This window comes from Physeter macrocephalus, chromosome 6 (genome assembly GCF_002837175.3).
Source record: "Physeter macrocephalus isolate SW-GA chromosome 6, ASM283717v5, whole genome shotgun sequence".
NCBI lineage: Eukaryota > Metazoa > Chordata > Mammalia > Artiodactyla > Physeteridae > Physeter > Physeter macrocephalus.
Window position 1 is genome coordinate 42384195 of NC_041219.1, and position 25655 is coordinate 42409849.

A 25655-nucleotide genomic window follows, 5' to 3' on the forward strand; every position below is an offset into this window, starting at 1 on the left:
CTTGGCCATCTGTACGTCTTCCTTGGTGAAATGTCTATTTAGATCTTCCACCCATTTTTTAACTGGATTGTTTTTTTGATATTGAGCTCCATGAGCTGTTTGTATGTTTTGGAGATTAATCCTTTGCCTGTTGTTTCGCTCACATATATTTTCTCCCATTCTGAGGGTTGTCTTTTTGTCTTGTTTATGGTTTCCTTTCCTGTGCAAAAGCTTTTAAGTTTAGTTAAGTCCCATTTTGTTTTGTTTTTATTTCTGTTACTCTAGGAGGTGGATCAAAAAAGATCTTTCTGTGGTTTATGTTGAGTGTTTTTCCTATGTTTTCCTCTAAAAGTTTTATAGTGTCTGGTCTTACATTTAAGTCTTTAATTCATTTGGAGTTTATTTTTGTGTACGGTGTTAGGTAGTCTTCTAATTTCATTCTTTTACATGTTGCTGTCCAGTTTTCCCAGCACCACTTATTGAAGAGGCTGTCTTTTCTCCATTGTATGTTCTTGCCTCCTTTGTCGTAAATTAGGTACCCATATGTGCATGGGTTTATCTCTGGGCATTCTATCCTGTACCATTGATCTATATTTCTGTTTCTGTGCCAGTACCATACTGTCTTGATTACTGTAGCTTTGTGGTCTCGTTTGAAGTCAGGGAGCCTGATTCCTCCAACCCCGTTTTTCTTTCTCAAGATGCTTCGGCTATTCAGGGTCTTGTGTGTTTCCATACGAATTGTAAGGCCTTTTGTTCTAATTCTGTGAAGAATGCCATTGGTAGTTTGATAGGAATTGCACTGAATGTAGCTTGCTTTTGGTAGTATTGTCATTTTCACAATATTGATTCTTCCAATCCAAGAACATGGTATACTTCTCCATCTGTTTATGTCATCTTTGATTTCTTTCATCAGTGTTTTAAAGTTTTCTGAGTACAAGTCTTTCACCTCCTTAGGCGGGTTTATTCCTAGGTATTTTATTCTTTTTGTTGCAATGGTAAATGGGAGTATTGTTTTCCTTTTTTAATATTTATTTATTTATTTGGCTATGCCAGGTCTTAGTTGAGGCTCATAGGATCTTCGTTGCAGCATGTGGGATCTAGTTCCCTGACCAGGGTTCGAACCTGGGCCCCCTGCAATGGGAGCACGGAGTCTTAGCCACTGGACCAAGAGGGAAGTCCCGAACATGGGACATTTTCAAGGCAACCTAACGAACGTTTCAAAACAATTCTTCACAAGTTAATGTCAAAAGATACTGTTAAAAGATACTAAAAAGACATGACAAGCAAAAGGAAGGTGTGAAACTTGACTGGGTTATGCGGGAGGAAGGTGTCTTTTAAAGAGCTGTTTTGGGGATCCCTGGGGAAATGGAATGTGGACAGATGGTGAAGGACATCATGGAGTCAGCGGTCACCTTCTTTAGTGTGATGATGATAGCATGAGCCCTTTCTCTCACAGGTGAAGGGTTATGATGCCTGCAATTTACTTTCAAACAGTGCTGAAAAAAAGAATGCAGGCATACCTCTTTTTACTGTGATTGCAGATACTGCATTTTTTTTTACAAATTGAAGGTTTGTGGCAACCCTGTGTTGTCAGATGATAGCATTTTGTAGCAAGAAAATCTTTTTATTTTTTTTTATTTTTTAACTTTTTAAATTGAAGTATAGTTAATTTACAATGTTGTGTTAATTTCTGCTTACAGCAAAGGGATTCATATATATATAGATATATATTCTTTTTTTAAATACTCTTTTCCATTATCGTTTGTCATAGGACATTGAATCCAGTAGGACTTTGTTTATCCATCCTATATATAAAAGCTTACATCTGCTAACCCCAACTTCCCACTCCATTCCTCCTCTAACCCCCTCCCCCTTGGCAACCACCTGCCTGTTCTCTATATCTGTGAGTCTGTTTCTGTTTCATAGATAAGTTCATTTGTGTCATATTTTAGATTCCACATATAAGTGATATCATATGGTATTTGTCTTTCTCTATCTGACTTACTTCACTTAGTATGATAAGAAAAGTATTTTTAAATTAAGGTATATACATTTTTTTTAGACATAATGCTATTGCACACTTAGATTACAGTATAGTACAACTTTGATATGCACTGGGAAAATCAAAAAATTTGCGTGACTCTCTTTATTGCAATCTTGGCTTTATGGCGGTGATCTGGATCCGAACCTGCAAATATCTCCAAGGTCTGCCTATAAAAGAGAAAAGGAGGGAGAGAAACAAAAGCAGCAAAGTGTCATCAGTGTGTGACCTCAGGGACGGGTGTGCTGGTGCTCACCATGCTGTTCCATTCAGCTTTTTGGAAGGTCTGAAATGCTTTCACAATAAAAAGGGAGAAGGGGCTTCCCTGGTGGCGCAGTGGTTGAGAATCCGCCTGCTGATGCAGGGAACACGGGTTCGTGCCCCGGTCCCGGAAGATCCCACGTGACGCGGAGCGGCTGGGCCCGTGAGCCATGGCGCTGAGCCTGTGCGTCCGGAGCCTGTGCTCCTCAATGGGAGAGGCCACAACAAGTGAGAGGCCCGCGTACCGCAAAAAAATTTAAAAATTAAAAGGGAGAAAGGGAGAAAGGGAGAAGAGGAGAGGAAGGCAGAGTTGGATAAGTCTGATCTCTCAGGGTCCCTCCAGGTTTTGGAGTCGGGGACCCCATGTTAGTTTGCTAGGAATGCCAGGACCAAGTGCCACAGACCGGGTGGCAACACACATTCATTCTCCCAGTTCCGAAGGCTGGAGGTGCAACAGTCAGCAGGACTGGTTTCTTCTGAGGCCTCTCTCCATGGCTCGCAGATGACCCTTCCTCTGGGCATGTGCCCCGGGGCTCTGTGTATCTCTCCTCCTAGAAGGACACCAGTCACATTGGATTAGGGCCACCCTAAGGGCCTCGTGTTAACTTCATCTCCAAACACAGTCACATTCATATGTCGAAGTTAGGGCTTCAACGTATGAATTCTGGGGGGACACAATTCTGCCTAGAACATTACCTAAGTGCTACTGAATCCAAGCTTGTACTGCTCACTGCACGACAGGCCAATAAATCAAGAGGCAAGTTGTTGGGGCAAGGAATAGTGACTTTATTCGGAAAGCCAGCTGACCGAGAAGACGGTGGACTAGTGTCCCAAAGAACCATCTTACCCAACATAGAATTCAGGCTTCTTTTGTTCTAAAGCAGTGGGGGTGGGGGTTTGGTTGTTGTAGACTTCGAGGTGTCAGAATCCTTTGTTCTTGCAGCTGTCCAGGTAGGTCAGGTCACGATGTTCTGGAACCCTCCAACAAGACAAATGTTATTCTCTGTTCTGCAACTTTTTATCTCTATATGCATGGAAAAGGTTAGCCCTTTAAAGGTCAGAGCCCTCAGAATGGGCTATCCTGTGTATTTCAGGCTATAGGCAACATTCTTAACTTGTAGCAAAAGCAATAGAGTACAAAGGTTCAAGTAAAAGAAACAGAACCAATGTGGAGTTAGGTTCCTTCTTCCCTATTGCATAAGGCTACTTTGAACTTCACCCCATACTCCACAGGGGCACATATCAGCCTTTTCGGCCAATTCTACTTCCCCTTCTCCCAGAGGCTGAGGCTGAGCTCCCAGCGGGAGGAGGGAGGGAGGAGAGCTCTTCCTCCCCCTTCAACACACCACCAAGCTTCTCCTGCATTCCTCATCGCCTCCTCCACCACCCCACTGCATCACTGCACAACACATGCACACACAACACATGCGCACACAGCACAGGCGCACACAACACATGCGCACACAGCACAGGCGCACACAGCACAGGCACACACTTACACATGCACACACAGCACATGCACACACTTACACATACCTACAGCCAGCTGCCCAGCCAACTGCTCAGGGCAAAATCACATACTGATGTACTGGGGGTTAGGGCTGCCAAGTGACCTGTGAGAAGGTTCCTCCCTACCCTGGGTGCAGCATCACAGGCCTCTTCCTGTGATGAGAGAATCCTTTCTCCTTTCCTGAAGGGGTGGGTCCCTCCCAGACCCCTCGCTGCCTTCACTCACAGGACCCCGAGGTGGTCCTTCCCCCAGGCTGTCACTCAAACAAACGAAAACAACCCCCCCCGCCCCGCTTCAATAATAAAAGTCATATTTACTATAGAAAATGTGGGAAATATTCAAAGTTTTAAAAAGCAATAACTTACTTTTACCTATAATTAGGCAAAAGACTCTAAAGGCCTTAAAAATATGTTTATGCTTTGACGCAGTAATTCTGCTCTCGGGTTTCTACGGAAATCCATAGTCAAAAATGCAGGAAACATTTTTTTTTTTTTTTTTTGCGGTACACGGGCCTCTCACTGTTGTGGCCTCTCCCGTTGCGGAGCACAGGCTCCGGACGCGCAGGCTCAGCGGCCATGGCCCACGGGCCCAGCCGCTCCGCGGCACGTGGGATCCTCCCAGACCGGGGCACCAACCCGTGTCCCCTGCATCGGCAGGCGGACTCTCAACCACTGTGCCACCAGGGAAGCCCAGGAAACACTTTTTCAATAAACTTTCTTTTACTGAAGTATAGTTGATGTACAATGTTGTGTTAGTTTCAGGTATACAGCAAAGTGATTCAGTTATACATATATACATATATATTCTTTCTCAGGTTCTTCTCCATTATAGGTTATTACAAGATGTTGAATATAGTTCCCTGTGCTAGACCGTAGGTCCTTGTTGCTCATCTACTTTATATAAGGAAACACTTTTTGCCTGAAGATGTTCCTTTTGTTGTTATTCACAATGATGTGTGACCCAGTGTGTGCCTCCCTGGTGCCCCAACTTCTTGAATTATGTAGAAACACCCTGTTTTTACATTCTCAAATACAAAGTACCCAGCCCCCCCCAAAGGCACCTCTTGTTGGGGGAGCTCACAGTCCCCCAGGCCACCCACCCTTGCCCGCATTTCTTGCTTCTGAAACCTCCATCTCTTCTCAGGGAACCCATTTCTTCATTCCTGCAAAGACCACTGCCTGAGACTTCTGTGAACTGCAGATTTTGACTGAGGGTCTGGGGTGGTGGTGGAGAATTACAGGGCACGCAGCAAAGGCAGCACCTTAAAGTTGAATATTTGCTACCTCTGTCCACAAGCGCAGTGGCCATTCACCACTTTCTCACCCTAAGCCTCAGTTTAGCAGCTGGGCTGTATTCTGACTTCTGTGGGCTGACTTTCCAGCTTCAGCTGAAGGACCCTGTCTCAGAAGCCCCTCCCTCATAACCCTTTCTCCACCCTTTCTCCTTCTGTTTCACCTTCTCCTTTCAGACCTTGTGGGGTGGGTGTGAGGCAGCAAAGTGTGTTCCAAAATCAAAAAGGCAAATCTCTGATGTGAATTATGCTCCTCCCCGGCTATATGAAATCCACTGAGGTTATTTTTGTTTGTTTTAAATACTCATCTTCCCCTTTTGATAGAAAAAAAGGAAAAGAAAAGAAAAAGAAAGCAACCCAAAGGTTAAGCATAGGGGCTGGCCACTTAGGTATATTCTATGTTGAATGAATGGATATGTCCACTCGGTGCATTTTTGTGCAGACTTTGAAATGACGCTTACAAGGGGCTTGTGATATTTGGGGAAAACAGTTAAGTAAAAGGGGAAAAAAGGCACAAAATAGACATGATCACAACATACAGAATTTGCAAAGAAAAGGGCTGTAAAGAAAGACACCTGTTTCTTAAGCTGTGCTCACTGTTTCTTACGTATCATATTGTATACTTACTCCTTTGTGAGTATGACACACTTTTTCATTTTTTCGATTAAAAAAATGCTAGCGTATTAACACTGATTGCAAGTGTGAGATTACAGATTTCACTGTTGCAGATAGCCATGCAGTACTTTCATAACTGGTGGATAAATCAGATTATTTTAAAAATTTATCTAAGCTTCAAGGATGATAATAGACCCACGGAATGTCATTAAGTGAAGGGAGCTTATCTTGTCCCTCAGGTTTTTTTGTTGTTGTTAATTTCTTTTTCTTTAATTAATTAATTAATTTTTGGCTGCGTTGGGTCTTGGTTGCCGCGTGCGGGCTTTCTCTGGTTGCGGCGAGCGGGGGCTACTCTTCGTTGAGGTGCACATGCTTCTCATTGCGGTGGCCTCTCTTGTCGCGGAGCACGGGCTCTAGGCACGTGGGCTTCAGTAGTTGTGGCCCGCGGGTTCTAGAGCGCAGGCTCAGCAGTTGTGGCGCACGGGCTTAGTTGCTCCGCGGCGTGTGGGATCTTCCCCGACCAGGGATCAAACCCGCGTCCCCTGCATTGGCAGGTGAATTCTTAACCACTGGCCACCAGGGAAGTCCCTGTCCCTCGGTTTTAAGATGGGGAAACTGAAGTCTCAGAGAGACAACCAAGTGTTTATTGAATCAGGCAGAAGGAAATCGCTGATCACTCGGCTGGGCCAACCACCTTCGAGGCGCTGCAGCAGTTCCCACACTGCTGAGAGAGTGAGTGGCGGAGTCACTCGCTCCAGGTCATTTGTTAAGGTACCCTTTACCGTATGTCTACCTAATGTCTGCCATTCCAGAGCTCATGTAAGCCTCCCAACAGCCCTGAACGGTTGGCCCTGGTGTTAAACGGCTGTTAGCGCTCCGAAAAGTGAGTTGGAGGGGAGTCGGCGGTCAAGGTCGGCACGCTGTCCCCTTCCTGAGGACTGCCTGGGCGCCAGCGCACGTGGCCGGGCTCCGCCTGCCCTGCTGAGCAATTCTTTCCCAGCACGTACAGCTGAGTCACGGTTCGCTGCGGCTTTTCGCTGAGTCACGGTCCTGACATCTGTTTTCGCTGAGTCACGGTTCCAGCTGCTCCCGGTTTAATCCCTCTGGGCAAAGTCCCAGCTGCCGGGCGGGCGGAGGCGGGGACTCCCGGGATCCCGCACTTCCCCACTGACATAGGAGTCCAGCAAGCCGAGCCCTCCTATCCTCCTCTTCCTTTCCTCTCCTCCCCAGCTTGCTGTCCTCGCCTCATCCCTGTTTTAGGGAACTAACATTTCTTAGCGGCCAGGCGCAGTGCTGGAGGCTTCACACTGCAGATTGCAGAGCCCAGTGGGGTGGGCGTGATGATCCCCTTTAGGAGATGGGGATCTAGTCAAAGGCAGGGTCGTCTGGGAAACAGCCAGTCCGGAGCATCCCCAAACGACAGTCATGAAACAGAGGCCGCAGAGGGCAAAGAAGCAGGACGACTAAATGCAATGCGGCATCTGGGTTCGAACCTGGACTGAGGGAACGGGCTATAAAGGACCTTTGAGGGCAATTGGTGAAATTTGCATATAGGCTTTATATAATGATTTGTATAAAAGTCAAATTTCCTGATATTTATAATTGTACTGCAGGTTACAAGAGACAGTCTTCCAGATATAATACATACTAAATGAGCCAGGAAAAATTTTTTTTAAATAAATATATATTATATGGGGACTTCCCTGGCAGTCCAATGGTTAAGACTCTGCAGTCCCAACGCAGGGGACATGGGTTCCATCCCTGGTCAAGGAACTAAGATCCTGCACACTGTGCAGTGTGGCCAAATAAAATTTAAAAATTTTTTAATTAAAAAATAAATAAATAAATATATATCAAAAAGAGTATGTATATCTATAAAAAATCAAGAGAGACAGGATGAATGATAAAACAAATGTGACCAACTGCTAACCTAGCAACTGGTGAATCTAGGTGAAAACATAACAGGAATTCTCTGTATTATTCCTGCAACTTCTGCATATTTGGAATTATTTCAAAAATTACTTTTTGAGAAAAAAATAAAGATGAGGAATCTGAGATTCAAAACTCCCAACTGAGAGCAAGGTTTGTCAGATGTTAGTGACCCCACCCTACTCAGAACCATCCAGAGACTTCCAGATATAGGAAGAAGGCTCTGGGGGATCCTGAAAGGGGAACTGGATGCCACTTTCTGACCAAACAACAGCGAACACTCATTACAGGCTTCCTGTGCCAGGCCCGGCTCTGAGCTTCCTACAGATATTAAACTGATTTACTCCTCACCACATCCCCTTGAGCTGATGCTGTTATGACTCCTCGTTTTGTCAGACAAGGATTAAAAGCTTAGTGCGGTTGAAGTGTACACACGAGGTAAGTCAAGAATCCCAGATTTGACGGCAGTCCTTTTGCTTAGGGTTCATTGTTTTCACCAGTCTACACTACCTACAAGTGCTGTGATCAGATTGATCCAGGTCCAACCAGGTCTTGGAGCCATAGTCAGGCTCCATATTGGCCAAGCTCTCCAGCCGTCTAAGCTCCCAAACACTGAGCTGCTGCCTGGTCTCGCCATAGGTCTTCAGCCCCTGGACCTGTGCTAATGGAGGCTAGGTAATGTTCGAGAAAGGTGCTGGTCCTTCTCCATCCCTCACTGCCTTGGGCCCAGCTCAGTGTTGTAGAACTTAAGCATGCTTTAGAGCCAGACACACCTGGCCTCAAGTCCTAGGTGAGCTGTGTGACCATCGGCAGGAGATTTAACCCTGCTAAGCTTCATTCATTTAATACATAGTGACTTCTTGCCTTGTGCCAGGCTCTGGGCATAGAAATGACACGGTCCTTACTGTCTTCAAGGAGCTCATGGTCAGGATGGGGGCAACTGGGACACAGGGACCTCAGTGGGGGGACCCCCTAAGGCGAAGGGAAGAACATCAGCAAAGTCTGGGCTGAGTTGGTTTGTTTTACAGCTTTATTGAGATGTAACTGACATACAATAAATTCTACATATTTAAAGTATGCAAACGGATGAATTTTGACATATGTATACCATGAAATCCTCTCCACAATCAAGATAATGAACTTATTCATCATTCCCAAAAGTTTCCTCATGGTCCTTCGTAATCCCCCCTCCAATGAGATAACCACTGATCTGATTCTATTAGTTTGCATTTCCTGAAACTTTATATAGTTCTATATACATTTCAGATATAATTTATATAAATGGAATTATACAGTAAGTACTCTTTTGGGGGGGGGTCTGGCTTCTTTTACTCAGCATAATCATTTTGAGACTCATTCATGTTGTGTGGGTCAATGGTTCATTCCATTTCATTGCTGAGTATCCAGAGTATGTTCATACCACAATTTGTTTATCCATTCACCTGTTGATGGGTTGTTTCCAGTTTGGGACTTCTGCAAATAAAGCCACTGTAATCATTCATGTACAAGTGTGAACATATGCTTTCATTTCTTGTAGGTAAATATGTACCTAGGAGTGGAATCACTGGGTTGTACGGTAGGTGTATGCTTAGCCTCTTAAGAAATTGCCAGACTGTTTTCCAAAGCGGTTGTACTGTAGGGGAGGAAAAAACCTTTTTCCTCTACCCTCCTAGGTTCCCAGCTGGGGGCCCTGGAAATTAAGCCAATGAAAGACAAATTAGGGACTTCCCTGGTGGCGCAGTGGTTAAGACTCCGAACTCCCAATGCAGCGGGCCCGGGTTCGATCCTTGGTCAGGGAACTAGATCCCACATGCATGCCACAGCTAAGAGTTCACATGCTACAACTAAGGAGTCACGTGCTGCAACTAAGGAGCCGGCGAGCTGCAACTAAGACCCGGTGCAACCAAATTAATTAATTATTTATTTTTTAAAAAGATAAATTAATAAGAGAGAAGCAGAGTGTATTAACACACACAGCGTACATCCACGTGGGAGGAACGCAGTGCTGAGTAACTCAAAAGAGTGGTTAGAACTGGGGCTTATGTAGCATCTTAACAGAATAAATGTGTAGACAGGTGACAAGAAAAGGAAAAAGAGTTTAGGCTTTGGGGGGCAGCAAGCTGGGGGAGGGTAAATATATGGGGGAAACTAGTGGAAGATAAGGGTTAATTTGGTAAGGTTTGTTATGCCGATTCCTCTGAGTGCCATCCCTGGGCTAAGAGTCTGGAGTTGTCTAAGCCTGCTTTGAAGCAAGTAAGGGGGAAAGCAGAGAATGGTTTCCTGGCGTTTGCTGTTTCTCAGTTGTCTTTAGCTCAAAATAACCCTTATACCAAAGTGGTAGTTTGGGGAGTGTCACACTCTGGCCTCCTGCGAGTACCATTTTATGTTCCCACCAGCAGTAAATGAGTGTTCTCATTGCTCTGCATTCACAACAGCAGGAAAAACCAGCCTTTAATTTTAGCCATTAGGATAGGTGTGTAGTGAAGTCTCACACCAGTTTTAATTTGCATTTTTGCCCTCACGACCTATGAACTTGAATATCTTTTCATGTGCTTAGTTAGCATTCACATATCTGTTCTGGTAAATTGTCTGTTCAGACTTTTTACCTGCTTTTAAAAATTCACTTATTTGCCTTCTTATTATTGAATCATATCGGTTCTTTACATAGTCTAGACAAGTCCTTTGTTGGATATATTTTTGCAACTATTTTCTTCTAGTCTCTGACGCCTCTTCTCTTGGTCACAGTGTCTTTGAAGGAGCAAAAGTCTTAACTTTTAATGAAGTCCCATTGTTTTTTTTAATATTGTGTGCTTTTTTTTGTTTTTTTTTTTTTTTTGTGGTTGTATTTGAGAAATCTTTGCCAAATCTAAGGTCAGTAAGGTTTTCCTTTATGATTTATTCTGTATGTTTTATAGGTTTAGCTATTTCATGGAGGCCTATAATTTGTTTCTGGGCTGAGTCTTGAAAGGTGACCAGCCCAGCAAAGGGACAGGAGAGAGCATTCTAGGCAAGAGGGACCAGAGGCATGGGAGCCTCGGTAGTTCAGGGGGAGGTAGGTATTCCTGAGACTGGCACACAGGGTGTGAGGGAGCAAGTAGGGTGAGATCCCTCCCACTGGAGACCTGGCCGAGGGCTGGGAGCGCCAGGCTAAAGAGTGTGCACTTTATCCCAACGGCCATGTGGACAGGAGAAGGAGTAGAGGAGATAAGGAATGAAAAGGTGTTCCATCAGGGCCAGGGCCCCCCACCTCTTCTCCTGCTTTTTTGTGGGTGAGGGCACCCAGCCCTCCCAGGAAGGTTATGATAAGCAACCCCTATTAAATGCTAACATTTCCTGGTGGCCATCTTACTGCTTTGGGGAGCCTTTTTATTTTTCCTCTCTCTCTCTTTTTTACTTTATTTTTATTTGTATTAAGGTACAGTTAATTTACAACGTGGTGTTAGTTTCAAGTGGACAAAGTGATTCAGTTATACATATATAATATGGGGAGCTCTTTTATTAGGAATGTTCATCTTTTGTCTGTTACACGTGGAGCAAACGTTTTTCTCCCATTCTCCTGGTGGGGTTTCAACCTTCTTTATGAGGTCTCTCACAACCCTGAAAGATTCAGTGTTTTGCAGTCCAGACTGAGGATGGTTTTCACGACTTGGGGTCGTCTGCCTTGCGGAGAGGAAGGCTGTGCTCCATTCAGGCTGCACACCACTACTGCGCTCCCCAGGCCACCCCCCGCCCCACCCCACCCCCGCTGGGTCAAGGTCTGTGTGGGGCATGGGTGCGGTCAGGACACCCTGAGTGACACTGTTTACCTGGGGTGCCCCCTGCTTGAGGACACCCAGGCGGGGGTCCACCGATTCTCCTGGAATACCGGTCCAGCTGAAGGTAGAGGCCGCCTACGCCCCAACCCCGTGTTCCCCCAGCCTCGGCGGGGGCCTCGCCTCTGTTTTTCACTTTGGAGTCTCGGGAGCTGCAGCCCTGGCCCCTCCCTGCAGCCCAAACAACTTCTGTTTTCCAGGCAGGCAGGCGGGCGGGCGGCGCCTTCGTAATGCTGAGTCTCTGTTTCCACGTTCCCCTCGCGCTGCTGTGTTTCTGCTGTGTCATGGTTGGGAGGGGGGGACTGGCGGAGACAGGAAAGGCCGATTTTGCTGAGTCACCAGCTGCTTCCTCAGCCTCCAACGGGGGTGCTTGGTGAAAGGGCAGCTTTCACAGCTGGCAGGAGGAAGTGAAACTTCTAGAAAAGGGTAGAAACTTCCCACTCGAGTGTTTGCACAGCGTTGGCAAAGCCCTGTCCCATACATCTCAAAATGAATTTGTCCAAGACTGAGTTGCTGAGGTCCCCCGCTTCAGTAAACGGACAATTCCATCCTCCCACTTGGCTGAACCAAAATCTTTGGAGTTATCCTTGACTTCTCCTCTTTCTTACATCCCATTTCCTGTTCTTCGGACATTCTTGGTAGCGCTGCCTTTAAAATATGAATGTCCTAGGCCACTTCTCTCCCCGTCCTTTCCAAGCCACCATCATCTCTCCCTGGATTTGTGCAGTAGGTAGCCTTCTGCCCATGTCCTGTGTCACCCATAGCAACCAGTGATTGATCCCAGGAAACCCCAGGTGAGACCCTAGCACTCCTCCCCTCCAAGCCCCGCAGTCTCCCCTACTCGCAAAAGGTCCTTGCAACGGCCTGCAGGCCCTACAGGCTCTGTCCCCATCTCTTCTGCTCCCATCTTCTGCCCTGTCCCCTCCCACTCTCTGCTGCAGCCACACTGGCCTCCACGCTGCTGCCCGTCCCTGCCGGGTCTGTGCCACCTGGGGCCTCGGCTGTGCCTTTTCCCTGCGGCCCCAAAACAACGTCCCACCCCCGACATCTCCCAGCCGGTGTGGCCCCCCCGACCTGACTCTGATTTAGCAGCACGATCGCTGAGTCCTTCTCACACTTCATGTCTCTCTGACTTCTCCTGCCAGGTCTCTTCTGCCTCCAGCCTGGGAAAGTTCTCTACTTTTAAGGGCTCCTGTGACTAGACTGGGCCCACCCAGAGACTCGAGGGTGATCTCCCTACTTTGAGGTCTGTAACCTTGATTACATCTGCAAAGTACGACCCTGTTCGATGGTAATAGGACATATTCACGGGTTGCAGGGATTAGGCAAGGACATCTTCGTGGGACCATGATTCTGCCCACCACAGATAAACGCCCACCTCCTGGGTTTGGGGAGGATGAAAAGCGACCATGCTTGGGGGAATGCTTGGCTCAGAGCAGACCCCAGTGTTTCTTTCCGATTTCCACTCACATTTGTCTCTGGTGCCCCCTGCCCCCTTTCTGGATCATTTCCCCAGGCCCAGACTTCGTTAGGACCCCGAGTACCCACATTCTGTCAAGGTGGGCTTCTAGCCTCTTCAGCTTCGTACCTCCAGCACACATACAAAACTGGCCCGTTTCAGCTGCTCAAGCGTTTGACTCTGAAAGGAAATGCCAGAGGGAGGGTGGTGGGTTCTCTGATGCCATAAAGCTGTAACGCTGGGAAATGGCAGGAAGGGTCTCTCTATCCATCCCTGTCCTGCTTCCCAAAGCTGTCGTGGCAGATAGCACAAACACAGTGGTTTGAAACGACACAGATTTATTCTCTGGAGTTCCGGAGGTCAGAAGTCCTGAAATGGGTGGGCAGGGCTGCATTCCTTCTGGAGTTCTAGGCGAGAATCTACTTCCTCGCCTTTTCTAGCTTTTGCAGGGTGCCTGCTTTCCTTGGCTCGTAGCCCCTAACTCCATCTTCAAAGTTACCAGCACAGCATCTTCCAATCTCTCTGTGTCCTGCTTCCCTTATCCCATCACCTTCCGTACCTGTAACCCTCCAGCCTCCCTCTTATAAGGACTTTTCTGATCACATTAGGCCCATGAGGATAATATAGGATAATCTCTCCATGTTAAGTTCCTTAATTTAATCCCATCTGCAAAAACCGTTTTGCCACGTAAGGTAACATATGCAGAGGTTCTGGGGATTAGGATGTGGACATCAGCCTACCACAGGAGGAGAAAGAATACCATTCACATCATTCCAGTTGCTTGAGGACAGGGAAGCAGGGGGAAGTCAGGAAGCTGAATCAGCACGGAGAAGGGCCACAAGCTCAACACTGGGACAGACGAGACACTAGATCAACTCTGACCCGGCCACCTTTGCCCTGGGGTTGTCTGGGGTGGAGGGGTGGTCTCTTCTTACCAAGTCAGGGGCTCCCAGGGAAGAAGCTGGAATGAGTAGCAAACCTGGACCGGGAGCCAGGAACTCTGGGTCACTGAAGGCTCTGTGTCCTCTGGGGCACAGCCTGGGGAAGTCCCTCCCCTCTTGGGCCCTCTGCTCCCCCACTTTAAGTACGAAGATGTCAGATCACTCGAGCTTTACCTTCTGGGGTTTCTGAACGGACAGGCTGATGGGAAGCATTCAGACCTTCACACTCTTATCCTCTAAACTCCTGGAGGACAGACTAGCCCCCCTGTAAGAAGGCATGTGGTGTGGGGGTCAGGAGTATGGGCTGTGGCTTCAAAGTGCCATGGTTTGAATCCTGGCTCTGTTATCACTAGCTGTGTGACCTGGGAAAACTACTTAACCTCTCTGTGCCTTAATATTTACATGGACAAAACGCAGATGAAAATGACAGAGCTGTTGCCAGGATTAAACGCAATCTTGCACATAAAGGTTCCGCACATAGTAAGTGTTCAATAAAGTTTGGCTCAGATCGCAATTTGTAATTGTAGCTTGATTCCAGCCCTTTCTGGCAGCCTAGCAATATTATCATGTTTACCAGAAAGAGATCTTGTGGCAACTATTTATTCATTCATTCAATGTTGTCTGCTACTTGCCAGGCATGGTTCCAGTCTCTGGAGATTTCACAAAACAAAGCAAAGCCCCTGCCCTCCTGGAGCTTACATTCTAATGGGGGCATCTGTTTCTAATAGTCGTTATTTCTAGAAAGTTCTTGGCAACTCTTTTTTGAACTCTTTTAGCAGCTCCAGTTCTAGGTCTGACCTCTGTGAATCTTGTGAAGCAGTAAATGCCACCCTTTGTAGAATAAGCCTTTCAAGGACAACCTTGGAGATGACTTCTGGGCTGTAGTGGGATAAGCATGTTCCTTCGGGTGGTCTTCCCCTCCACTGTATACTGGGAGATGACACTGCACCTTAAATTTTGAAATCTTTGTGCCAGACTGCTTGGGTTCAAACCCTTAACCTCTCTGCCTCAGCTTCCTCATTTGTAAAATGGGGACAATAACAGTACCAACCTTATGGAGTTATTATGAGGATTTAATCAGTTAATACCTGCGTTCAGTATAGCGTCTGGCGCACAGTAGGTGCTCAGTGAATATTAGCTGTTAGTATTGCTATCACTGTTCATTGAAGCAGAGGGTGGGTATATAATTTATACCAAGAGCTGAACTCCTTGGCATACAGCCCTTCTATCTAGGAGTTTCAGCAACCCCCAGGTCACTGGATTGATTTGGTGACTGAAATTCAGGTCAGTGACCCTGGAAGAGATCATGGGCCAGAGCTCTGACCTTGGTCTGGATGGACACACTGACCTCCTGTACCTGCCTGGTTCTTCCGGACTCTCTCCAAACATTGGGGACTCCTGTAGGTGTACAGCTGGGAAGGAATACCTCAGCCACCGTGATCCCCCAGTCGGGGAATCCGTGCTTGACCGGCCGTCCTCAAGCCTGTACTCACATTCCTTCGGAAGTGGGGCACTTGCTACCCTGTTTACAAACGACATCCTTGTAATGGGCCAAAATTACCTTTTTTGTTTGTTTTGTTTAATCTAGAATCCAGTACTGCAGCATTGGGAAGGGGCTTTACGAATCATCCTCGCTGTTTGTTTTGGGCTCACCCAGTGACCTACTTATCCCCAGTCCTAAGGGATCAGTCTCCTGCAGAATTAACTCCATAGTTGACCAGAAGGCCAGCTCTGTTCCAGGCCTGGTGCGGGCACTGAGGATGAGATGAATCAGACCTGATGAGTCCTGGAAGAGCGCCCTACTCAGGTAAGCGGGGAGGTGGTCTGGATGACCAGCATTGCTGTCCAGTTCGGTACCAAGTACTAAGAAGGCCTGGAGGAGGCAGGCGGCGACCTGGACTCACCCTGGGGCTTGGGTCCCGTCTTCCTGCTTTATGTGTGACCTTGGGCATGCCACTTCATTCCCCAGCCTCAGTTTTGCTGTCTGTAAAATGGTAGTGATCTACCCCACAGGGTAACTGGAGGGATGAACCATGAAAACAGTGCAGTCTCTAGCGCTTAGTAGGTTCTCAAGGAAAAAAAAAGTGGACATTTAAAGGGTGTATGAGGAGGCAGGCTGCCAGCTGAGGGACCCGGCAGGAGGTGATATTTAGGGAGCAGGCTGTGGAGGGAGAAGGGGGGAACTGCAGGCAGGCTCTGGGGTCGGTGAGTCCCTGACGTTGCCCACCCCCCCCACCCCCCCCACCCCCCCCACCCCCCGCCACCTCCTGCTCTGAGAAGCGCTGCCACCCAGCCCTCTGTGGCTGGGCTCCGGTGGCCGAGGGGAAGCAGAGTCCACCCAACGCCCCACATTGTCCTCTGAGGACGGGCCCCCCCCACCCCCCCCACCCCCCCCACCCCCCCCACCCCCCCCACCCCCCGCCACCTCCTGCTCTGAGAAGCGCTGCCTCCCAGCCCTCTGGAACCATTCAGATCCCTGGAGCGTTCAAGTCCCATCACTGGGTGGGAGGCTCTGGAAGTGGCAACATCACACAGCTGCTCAGATTTCCAGAAGTTGTTGGTTTTGTTTTGTTTTGTTTTGTTTTGTTCTTTTCACGACCTGTTTTAAATAGCTTTGTTTTCCAAGGGTCATATGATCGCTCCTCCTCCACCCCCGCAGTCCAGGGGCGGGCGGGGCGCCGGCCTCCGCGGGTGTTGCAATGTCCGGCCGGTAAGTGTGGATCGGTTGTCTGGCGGCGGCCACGTGACCCGCCCCGGGGATAAATAGACGGCGGTCTGGGTTCTGCACAGTCGCCCTCCCGCCTCCTAGAGCCCGTCCCGAGCTGTCGGAGCCAGCACCGGATCCCGCACCAGCACCGCCGCAGGATGGAGCGCCCGCAGCCCGACAGGCAAGCACGGGGCGAGGGACCGGCCTCTCCCTCCCGCCGAGCTGCCGAGACTCAGCCGGAAAGCAGGAAGCGACCTCGCTGGGCGGCCGGTCTTTGGGGCTTTGGTATAAGGAGGAGCGGGGTTCCAGTCCCGCCTGGTGGGGTAGTCGGAGGGATGAAAGATGATTTACATGCCTGGCTCCCTGGCTCCGGGTGGGTGACCCGATGGCAGTGTTGCCGTGGGATCCAACTTTGTTTTTGGCTTTGGACTCGTGTGTGCTTGGAGGTGGCCGTGTGCTGAATCCGAGATCCTGGGGGCTGGCCGAGGCTGGGTGAGAGCGCCTGCTTTTCTTACTAGAGCCCCCTCTTGGCCGCATCCACCTCTCACTACCTGTTGAATGCAGGAGCGGGACATCACCGTGGCTTCTGTGTCCCGGTTTACCGATGAGGACGGCACAGCTGGGGGAGGCAGCAAAGCCAAGGTTCCCTCGCTAGCTGGGATGTGAACCTTGGTCTGTCCACCTCCAAGTCTGGCTCCTTTCCTTCTCCCAAGAATTTGATCAGCACGTACAGAAGAGGGGATGATGTTTCTGGAAGAGGTGTGGGAGAGAAAGGAGAAAAGACCCTTCTCTGGGAGGCGGATACAGACATACAGCAGAAATACTCTCCGAAAGGGACTTTTTCTTTGAGTAAAGCTGAGTTTACTTAGCCTTTTTAACTCAAACACTTCTGTGATGAGCAAAATATTATAAGGGGTCCTGAGATTTGTATCTGAGCTCAACAAAGTTAATGAATTAAATCTTGGGTCTAAAAGCCAATCAAAGCAGTTACAAAGGTGAACGTGAATGTGCATCCTGCTCACGGCTGCTTCTCCCTGGGTGTGCTGCTCCCTTCTCTCCTCCATTGAGGATAAGTGGTACCAGAACTTCCCTCTCGGTTTGGGGGGGACCGTGTTACATAGCATCTTAATGACCGAAAAGTGTGGATGGGGCTGCATCTCAAGGCAGTTGGGAACATGGCTCTTTATTAGGTGGGAGGCTGGATTTCTGCAGAGAAGCCTGATAAAAGCTGAAATCTCTTTAAGTCTTGCCAACAGGTCGGGGGGTACCCTCAGAAGCTCAACGTTGGGAAGAACTCTGCTCAGAGCCCCCCCCTTGTTCACGTCCCTCCCTTCCTCTGTAGCATGCCCCAGGATTTGTCAGAGGCCCTGAAGGAGGCCACCAAGGAGGTGCACATCCTGGCAGAGAATGCCGAGTTCATGAAGAACTTTCAGAAGGGCGAGGTGACCCGAGAAGGCTTTAAGGTATGTGGCCTGATGGTACCAGCCCTGGCAGAGGGTATGTTGGGTGTGGTTGCTCCCAAGGCTCAGGGCAGTGGTTTAAGTGGGGATGGGGACCAGGGATGCTGAGGGGCCAGATGGGCATGTTCAAGGGAATCTTTTTACAGATCGTGACATTGAGGCTCAGAGAGGGGAGGTGACTTACCCAAGGTCACACAGCAGATTCACAGCCTGCTATGTGGTGGTGTGGAGGGGCTGGGGCAGTACTGCCATTAGCTGACCACCTAGGCTCTGCTTGGCATTTTACTTAATTTCTAATTAGTGCCTCAGTCTTGATAAGGAAGATGAGGAAGGGAAGGCTCAGAGAGATTAAGTAATTACCAGAAGGTCACACAGCCAGTAGGTAAATGGGAAAGGCCAAAATGGAACCAAGGCTGGTTTCAGTTCAGAGCTTATGCTTCTGACCTAGTTCTCATCTGCCTCTGAAGGCAAGGGGGAATGTGGGTTCGAGCCCGAGCGCATCCATTTCCTAATAGTAAAACTATGGACACCTCATCTCTCCTCCCTAAGGTACCTTTTTCTCATCCATGAAATGAGATTTTTCAACAGCAGGGTTTTCTTTTCTTCTTCTTTTTTTTTGTCTGTGCCGCATGGCATGCGGGATCTTAGTTCCCCGACCAGGGATGGAACCCGTGCCCCCTGCAGTAGAAGCTCAGAGTACTAACCGCTGGACTGCCAGGGAAGTCCCTGCAGGGTTTTCTTAAGTGCCCGTTGTGCGTGAGGCACAGGTTTTGCTATTTCCCAGTATAACTGTGAAATTCATACAAATAGAAGGAAAGCATGTGGCAAAGAACCAGGCAGGTGCTGGGCGTGAGGAAAGGCTCGTTCGGGTTGAGCTGGTGGGGGGCTGTGGGGCTGTGGCCCTCCACTCCTGACACCCCTGCCTTTTGCTTTCGGGAGCCTCTCCCATTTCCAACATGAGAGGTGCTTCAGTGAAGGGAGATTTAAGGTGCAGCTCTAAGGTGTGGGGCCCTGGGCTATGCCCTTGCTCCCTCGTCCCACCCCCCCCCAAAAAAAAAAAAAGCTGACATACAGTTGCTGAAATGAGGCTGGGGCAGAGGCAGTGGGGACGTGGCTGCTGGAGTATCCCATCCCCAGCCACTGTAGACTTTCGATCTTTCTTCTCAGCCACGGAGTTAAAAGGCAGCACAAAAGTCCGCGAGAGGACCCAGTGCTCGCTCGGATTATGCTGATGGAGGTAGCATTTTTTATCACCATGACCTTTGACTCAAGTAATAAGTGCCAGGCTGCACCTAGTGCTTTACCTGTGTTATCTTGCTGGACCTGCACACCAGCCCCATTACTGTGTGGTTGGATTATCCCTCTTTGCAGGGAAGGGAACCGAGGCTTGACTTGTGCAGAGCCACTCAGACCTCACATCGCCCAGAGAGGGCAAGTGGCTTATCCATGGTCACACAGCTGAGGACTGGCTGAGCCGAGTTAGAACCAGGTCGGTCGTAGTCGAAAGCCCAGGCTGTTCTGTACCAGGCTGCCTGGCTTTCTGCCCCGGTGAGAAATGGCGCTGCTGTGAACGTTTATGGCTCAGAAATCACCTGGAAACCTCAACCAGAACATTTAACCTTTGTCCTCCTTCAAACTCAAACTAGAGAATTAATGTGTAACGGGAGTTCCCCGAACCAAGGAGCACTGGCCCTGTCCCCCAGCTCAGCTTCCAGAGGGGTCCTTTGGGGAGGAGGACCGTGCCTTGTAGATGGTCACCCAGAGGTCAAAGGCCGGAGGTGCCTGGCATCTCCTGTAAGTACTTCCATTCACGTACGTTTTCCAGAGCCAGGATGGCCCCCCTAGCCATGCCTGGGCTTGGCTCCATTTCCATTTCTTGCTAGCTGTGTGTGTGACCTCCATGTCGCAGACTCTCTCTGAGCCTTAGTTTCCTCTTCTGTAAAATGGGCATAGCTATGCCTTTTTTGGATTTTTCCAAGGATGAAGTGAGGCTGCGTGTTTTATCCAGTGTGATAAAAGGGTTTTAGGCCCAGACAGTGCATGATCGAATTTCTCTCTTGTGACACTCCCTCTGACTGCTGCGTGGAGGGGACTGGAGGGGCTGGCAGGAGGTGGGGGCCCGGCCCGGGGAGGTGACGAGGGTCCCTCTGAAGGCAGTAGTGTGAAGGGGCTGGACGGGGAGTTCTTACACGACCTGCTCGCTCTGGTTTCAGCTGATAATGGCATCTCTGTACCACATCTATGTGGCCCTGGAGGAGGAGATCGAACACAACAAGGAGAATCCGGTCTTTGCTCCCCTCTACTTCCCGGAAGAGCTGCACCGAAGGGGGGCCCTCGAGCAGGACATGGCCTTCTGGTACGGGTCCCGCTGGCAGGAGGCCATCCCCTACACGCAGGCCACCAGGCGTTACGTGCAGCGACTCCAAGAGGTGGGGCGTGCCGAGCCCGAGCTGCTGGTGGCCCACACCTACACCCGCTACCTGGGTGACCTGTCTGGGGGCCAGGTCCTCAAGAAGATTGCTCAGAAGGCCCTGGACCTGCCCAGCTCCGGAGAGGGCCTGGCCTTCTTCACTTTTCCCAACATCGCCAGTGCCACCAAGTTCAAGCAGCTGTACCGCTCCCGTATGAACACTCTGGAGATGACCCCCGAGGTCAAGAAGAGGGTCCTCGATGAGGCCAAGACTGCCTTCCTGCTCAACATCAAGGTGAGGGTCTGGCCGCCCTGCGTGGCCGCCGCGTCCTCCAGCTGCTCCTCCAGGGACATTTCACGCAGAGCGGGGGGGCGGGGCCCAAGGGTCACGGTTAGGGGCAGGGGCTCGGGGGCCAGGGTTCCAGTTCTGCCACTTACTGGCTGGGTGATGTTGGGCAAATCCCTTTAATCGCTTTGTACTTCAGTTTCCCCATCTGTAAAATGGGCAAATGACATTATCTCGTAAGAGTTGTGAGGTTTAAGCGAATTTAAATCAATCAGGTCCTAACAGCACGGCCTGGCATGGCATCAGCTGTCTAATATTAGCTGTGGTTATTGTGGGGTGTGAGCGTCACCACTGTAGCACTCTGTGGCTGTCCTCTGTGACAACATACAAGTCGCCTGTGCGTTTGTGTGTAGCCAGGTTGGCACCGCAGGGGTTACGGGTGCTGCAGACGTGGCCTCCGCCTTCTGGGCCTCTCAGCCCAGCCAGGGAGGGGGGATGCGTCTTTCTGTAAGTGTCTCAAATATAGGGGAAGGTGAGCTTCAAGCAAGGCCTTGCCTTGAAGGATGCCTTCTTGGGCAGATCTGGGGGTGGGTGTGTTCCCCGGGGTGGGTGAGGTTTCTTCTAATCCGGATGTTGTAGAATCCCATTGCTCTTCCCCGACCTGGAGGCCTCGTGGGGACTGGGGCTCCCAGCTTATGCTCTCCCTGGCTCTTTATTCCCAGCCGGGGACCCCAGAAGAGCCTGGTCCGAGCACTCCTTAATGGAGCAATGCCCCTCCCTTGCATTCCCCTAAAAAACAAAATCATCACCCACAAAACCTGGTCAGTCCTCCAAGAAAATCTGTCAGAGTAGAAAGAACGGGGAGGTTTGGAGCCAGAGCCCCACGGGAGGGTTGGCTCGTGCTGCGTGACCTCTGGGTTAGCCTCGGCCCCAGGCACTGAATCTCTGGGAGCTGCCGTTTTCTCATCTGTAAACCCTGGCTGATGAATACTATGGAGCACAGGGGCGAATCTCACCGGGAGAACGGAGTGCCTGCTAGGGTACCACTTGTGACATAAGTTGCAGAGGGATGCAACGTAAGGGTGTGAGTGGCCCCCTGAATTCAGGGGGGGCTGTTACTGGGGAGCATTCGGGGAGGAGCAGGCGGGCTGGTCCGACGGACTTGTGATATCTTATCTCTTAAGCTGGGTGAAAGGTCCATGGATGTCCAGTATCTTTTCCTGTGATTTTGGTACGTCCTAATGTTTCACAACCACGCCTCAAACCTCCCTTCAGCTGCCCGGTCCCCACCTCTCACAGAGACATGTGTCTTTTGTCTTGCAGCTGTTTGAGGAGTTGCAGGGGCTGCTGACTCAGGACGCCAAGGACCAGAGCCCCTCGCGGGCACCAGACCTTCGCAGGCGGGCTGGCAGCAGGGCGCAAGGTGTGAGGGCTTCCAGGGGGCGGCATCTGGAGGGCGTATGGCGGCGCAGCTCTCTGGCTCCAGCACCTGTTGACTCTTCTGTCTCCTCAATGTTTTAAATGCGAAGTTGGGCGTGTGGGCAGAGGGCGTGGGGCCAGCCTTCGGCGTGTGACTGCAGCCACGTGGGTGACCCCGCCACGCCTTGGTCTCCCCAGTTCTAGAATCAGGGAGGTTGGGCTCGCTCTAGGTCGCTGGCTCGAAAGGAAGACTTGCGCGCCAGGGACCCTCGGAAGTCACGGCAAAGCCCTCTCCCCTCTTAACTGAGGTTCCTTTGGGGGCCTTTTAATGGTTCCCACGCAGAGACGCCCTGACGTGGGGCAGGGAGCCCAGGACAGCTGCTAGCTCTTCCCCCACCATGGACGCAGGGAAGACATGTAACCTCGGGGTCGTGTCTCGTGTTAGCCCCTCCCTCACGCTTCTCAGACAGCTCTCGACGGCGTGGCTGTGCTGAGAGAACATCTGGGAAACTTCCAAAAGCACCAAAGTGCTCCACCATATGTCCCCTGACACCCCTGTGGGTGGCAGTGTGGCTTTGGGAGTTGGGGGAGGGGAGGGGTGAGGCTCAGCCACCTGCTTGGCAGGTCACCTCAGGCCTTCGCTCCCGGGGCCACCCTCGCCCGCCTGCCCTGCGGCTCTCTCATGTATGCTAGGCCCACGTCGACCCCTCTGTTGGCGGGACTGAGCCCAGGAACGTTGGAATGTGGCCAGTCCTGGTGGGATTGGCTACCTGGTAGGGGTGAGGGGACTTGGCCCTAATGTACTAGTTCTCGAAGTGTGGTCCCCTGGGTATCCCTGGAGGGTACTTCCTCACAATGTGGCCGAAAATGGAAGACTGGAGAGCTTGGAGAAGTAGTAAGCTCCCTGTCTTCGGAGGTATGTAAGCAGTGGCCAGAGGGCTACTGGTTTGCATTGAGCGGGACTGTACTAGACCCTGCTGAAGCCCCTCTGCTTTGTCTTTCTGTGATGTCAGACGGGCCCGCCTCTGTCCTCCTGGTGTGGACACTGTCCCCTTTCTCTTTCAGACTCTGCTCCCACAGACGCGTCCAGGGGGAAGCCCCAGCTCAGCATCCTCTCCCAGGTGCCGCTCATGCGATGGGTGCTCACGTTCAGCTTTCTGGTGGCAACGGTCGCCGTGGGGCTTTACACCATGTGAATGTAAGCGTGCTGGCTCCTGGCCGTGGACGCTTTTTGGAGGGGGACAGCCTCTTGGCCGACTTCCTTCCCGTGGGCAGAGAGAGCAGCTGTTGGGGTCCCTGCCGTCTCCCTGCGTCCCTCTGTCTCTGGAAGAAAGGAGTCTGCGGCATCTCCCCCAACCAAAAGCACATCCAGCCAATGACCTGAACTTTAGAGTGGGACGAGGTGTCCTGCCCAGCCCCGAGGGCACCCTCCCCACCCCGTTCCTGCAGCAGAGCCCAAAAGATGTAGCCAGAAGTGACCGCTGTCATGAACCTCCAAATGCCCTGGGTCCCTGGTCTCCTTGTTGACATGCGGTGACCGCCTGCCCCCTGGGCCATGGCGATTTTTGTATAAATATGCAAAGATGTTGTGTCTCGTGTTTCCGTCTTGTTTTTGTTGGAGCCACTTTTCGTTCCTAACTCGGCCTGAGCTGCGGTATTTTGTTGTGTTCCGTTTTGTTTTTATAACAGGGTTGGGGTGGGAGGGAGGGGTTTAACAGCACTGTGGCCTTGGTCACTAACTTTTATGTGAAATAATAAACTACATGGCTTAATAGTAACCTGAAGTGTTTTTCTTGGGCTCTGTTACCTTTGGGGAGCTGACTTTTCCTCACTTGTTTCTTGAAAGCCTGGTGGGGAGAAGGGGTGAAGGTGGGGATGGCGGGGGCTGGTTTGGGATGTTGTGCTCTGTTCTGAGGATGGGGGGGTGACCTTTAAGCAGTCGGTGGGCAGATCTTTGTGGTGAACCCTGCTTGATGCAAGACTCAGCTTTACTGAGAATGGGATTCCCTGTTAGGCTGAAATGAGCAGATTCTGGGATAAAATCTGTGTCCTGTACAGTGAATGCTAGGGACTGGAGTATGACCCCTGGTTCAAATCCCTGCTACTCCATTTGGTAGCTCTGCCTTTGGGGTTAGTTTTTAACCTTTTTGGGGCTCAGTTCTGTCACCTTTAACATGAATACAGTGAGACCCAGCTCATCTGTTTTGAGAAGCAAATGAGATGCATGTAAAATACCAACAGTGTACAATACTATCATGAAACAAGGGAGATCAGTGTTTTGTGATTCTTGCGAAGTGATTCTCATGCTGTAAAAATCATCTCACCCATGATATCATCTCATTTGATCCTCAGAGAAAAGCTGTGAGGCGTGTTAACGCTCTCTGAGGGTCAGGAAGGATTCAAACCAGATCTGGCCAGTTCTAAACCCAAGTCTTTTCCACTCTCCGAAGTCCCGAAAGCCACTGAAATGGTAGAAATGCAGCCTCCCAATCTGGGAGAGTGAAAGCCCTTGGCTGGAGGTGTATTTAGCAAAGCAGGGGACAAGGCTTTTCCTTATACGACTCCTATGTGAGTGAGGACTGGGCGCCAGGAGACCTCTCCCTAGTTCTGGCTTTGTCACCAAGTCTGGAACCTTGGTTAAGTCACTTCAAGTCTCCTTGAAACCAGCAATACACCTGCCTCCTACTGCTGGTAGGAGGGTCCAGTGGCCTCCAAACCCCAGTCTGTGGATGGTGGCATCAGAACGCCCGTGTATCCTGGGCCCCACCCGGAGAGGTTCTGATTCTGGAGATCTGGGACAGGACTCTGGAATCACTGTTTATGAAAAGCTTCGGTGCAGTGGTTAAGAATCTGCTTGCCAATGCAGGGGACACGGGTTCGAGCCCTGGTCGGGGAAGATCCCACATGCTGCGGAGCAACTAAGTCCGTGCGCCACAACTACTGAGCCTGTGCTCTAGAGCCTGCGAGCCACAACTACTGAAGCCCATGCACCTAGAGCCCGTGCTCCACAACAAAGAGTAGCCCCTGCAATGAGAAGCCCGCGCACCGCAACGAAGAGTAGCCCCCACGCGCCGCAACTAGAGAAAGCCCGCGCACAGCACCGAAGGCCCAACGCAGCCAAAAATAAATAAATAAATAAATAAATTTTTTTTAAAAAAGCTTCCTGGGGGATTCCAAGGTGCAACCAGTCCAGGAGCCACTGTTCATGAGATATGTATGCCAAGGGTAGGCATTCAAAATAGCGACTTAGCTCTTCCCACCCTGGGCCCTGTTTCCAGTTTTTTTGTGACAAGGGCATTGATACTGTTTGTAGTCACGAAGGAAGAGAGGGAGAGGAGAGAGAACCATCTTAAATTCTACTAACAGGAAAATGGCTGAATAATTTGTATTCTATTCACACGGTGGAAAATTAAAGAACTGTTAAATAGAATGAGTTACAGCTATGTCTCCATGCAGAGAGACCTCCCTGAAGGTTCAGATTCATCTGATCTAATTTTGAAACCCTATAAACAGACTCATATTTTAAACACTCCCC

General features: G+C 50.0%; 1 protein-coding gene across 1 annotated transcript; it reads left to right on the forward strand.

Annotated features, from left to right (window-relative positions):
• The first annotated feature begins 16583 nt into the window (after window positions 1–16583).
• Window positions 16584–23723, forward strand: HMOX1 (heme oxygenase 1). The gene is made up of 5 exons (XM_007101902.4): window positions 16584–16726; window positions 17888–18008; window positions 20219–20710; window positions 22025–22124; window positions 23186–23723. Exons 1-5 carry the CDS (start codon window positions 16704–16706, stop codon window positions 23314–23316), a joined length of 867 nt encoding a protein of 288 aa, XP_007101964.2. The 5' UTR covers window positions 16584–16703; the 3' UTR covers window positions 23317–23723.
• Window positions 23724–25655: the final 1932 nt, after the last annotated feature.

Excerpts from the sequence above, each read along its gene's own strand:
- HMOX1 (XM_007101902.4), top strand. The coding sequence starts at position 16,704 with ATGGAGCGCCCGCAGCCCGACAG. Across the intron at positions 20,711-22,024 it reads CCTTCCTGCTCAACATCAAG|CTGTTTGAGGAGTTGCAGGG; the intron begins GTGAGGGTCTGG and ends TTTGTCTTGCAG. Across the intron at positions 22,125-23,185 it reads GGCTGGCAGCAGGGCGCAAG|ACTCTGCTCCCACAGACGCG; the intron begins GTGTGAGGGCTT and ends TTTCTCTTTCAG.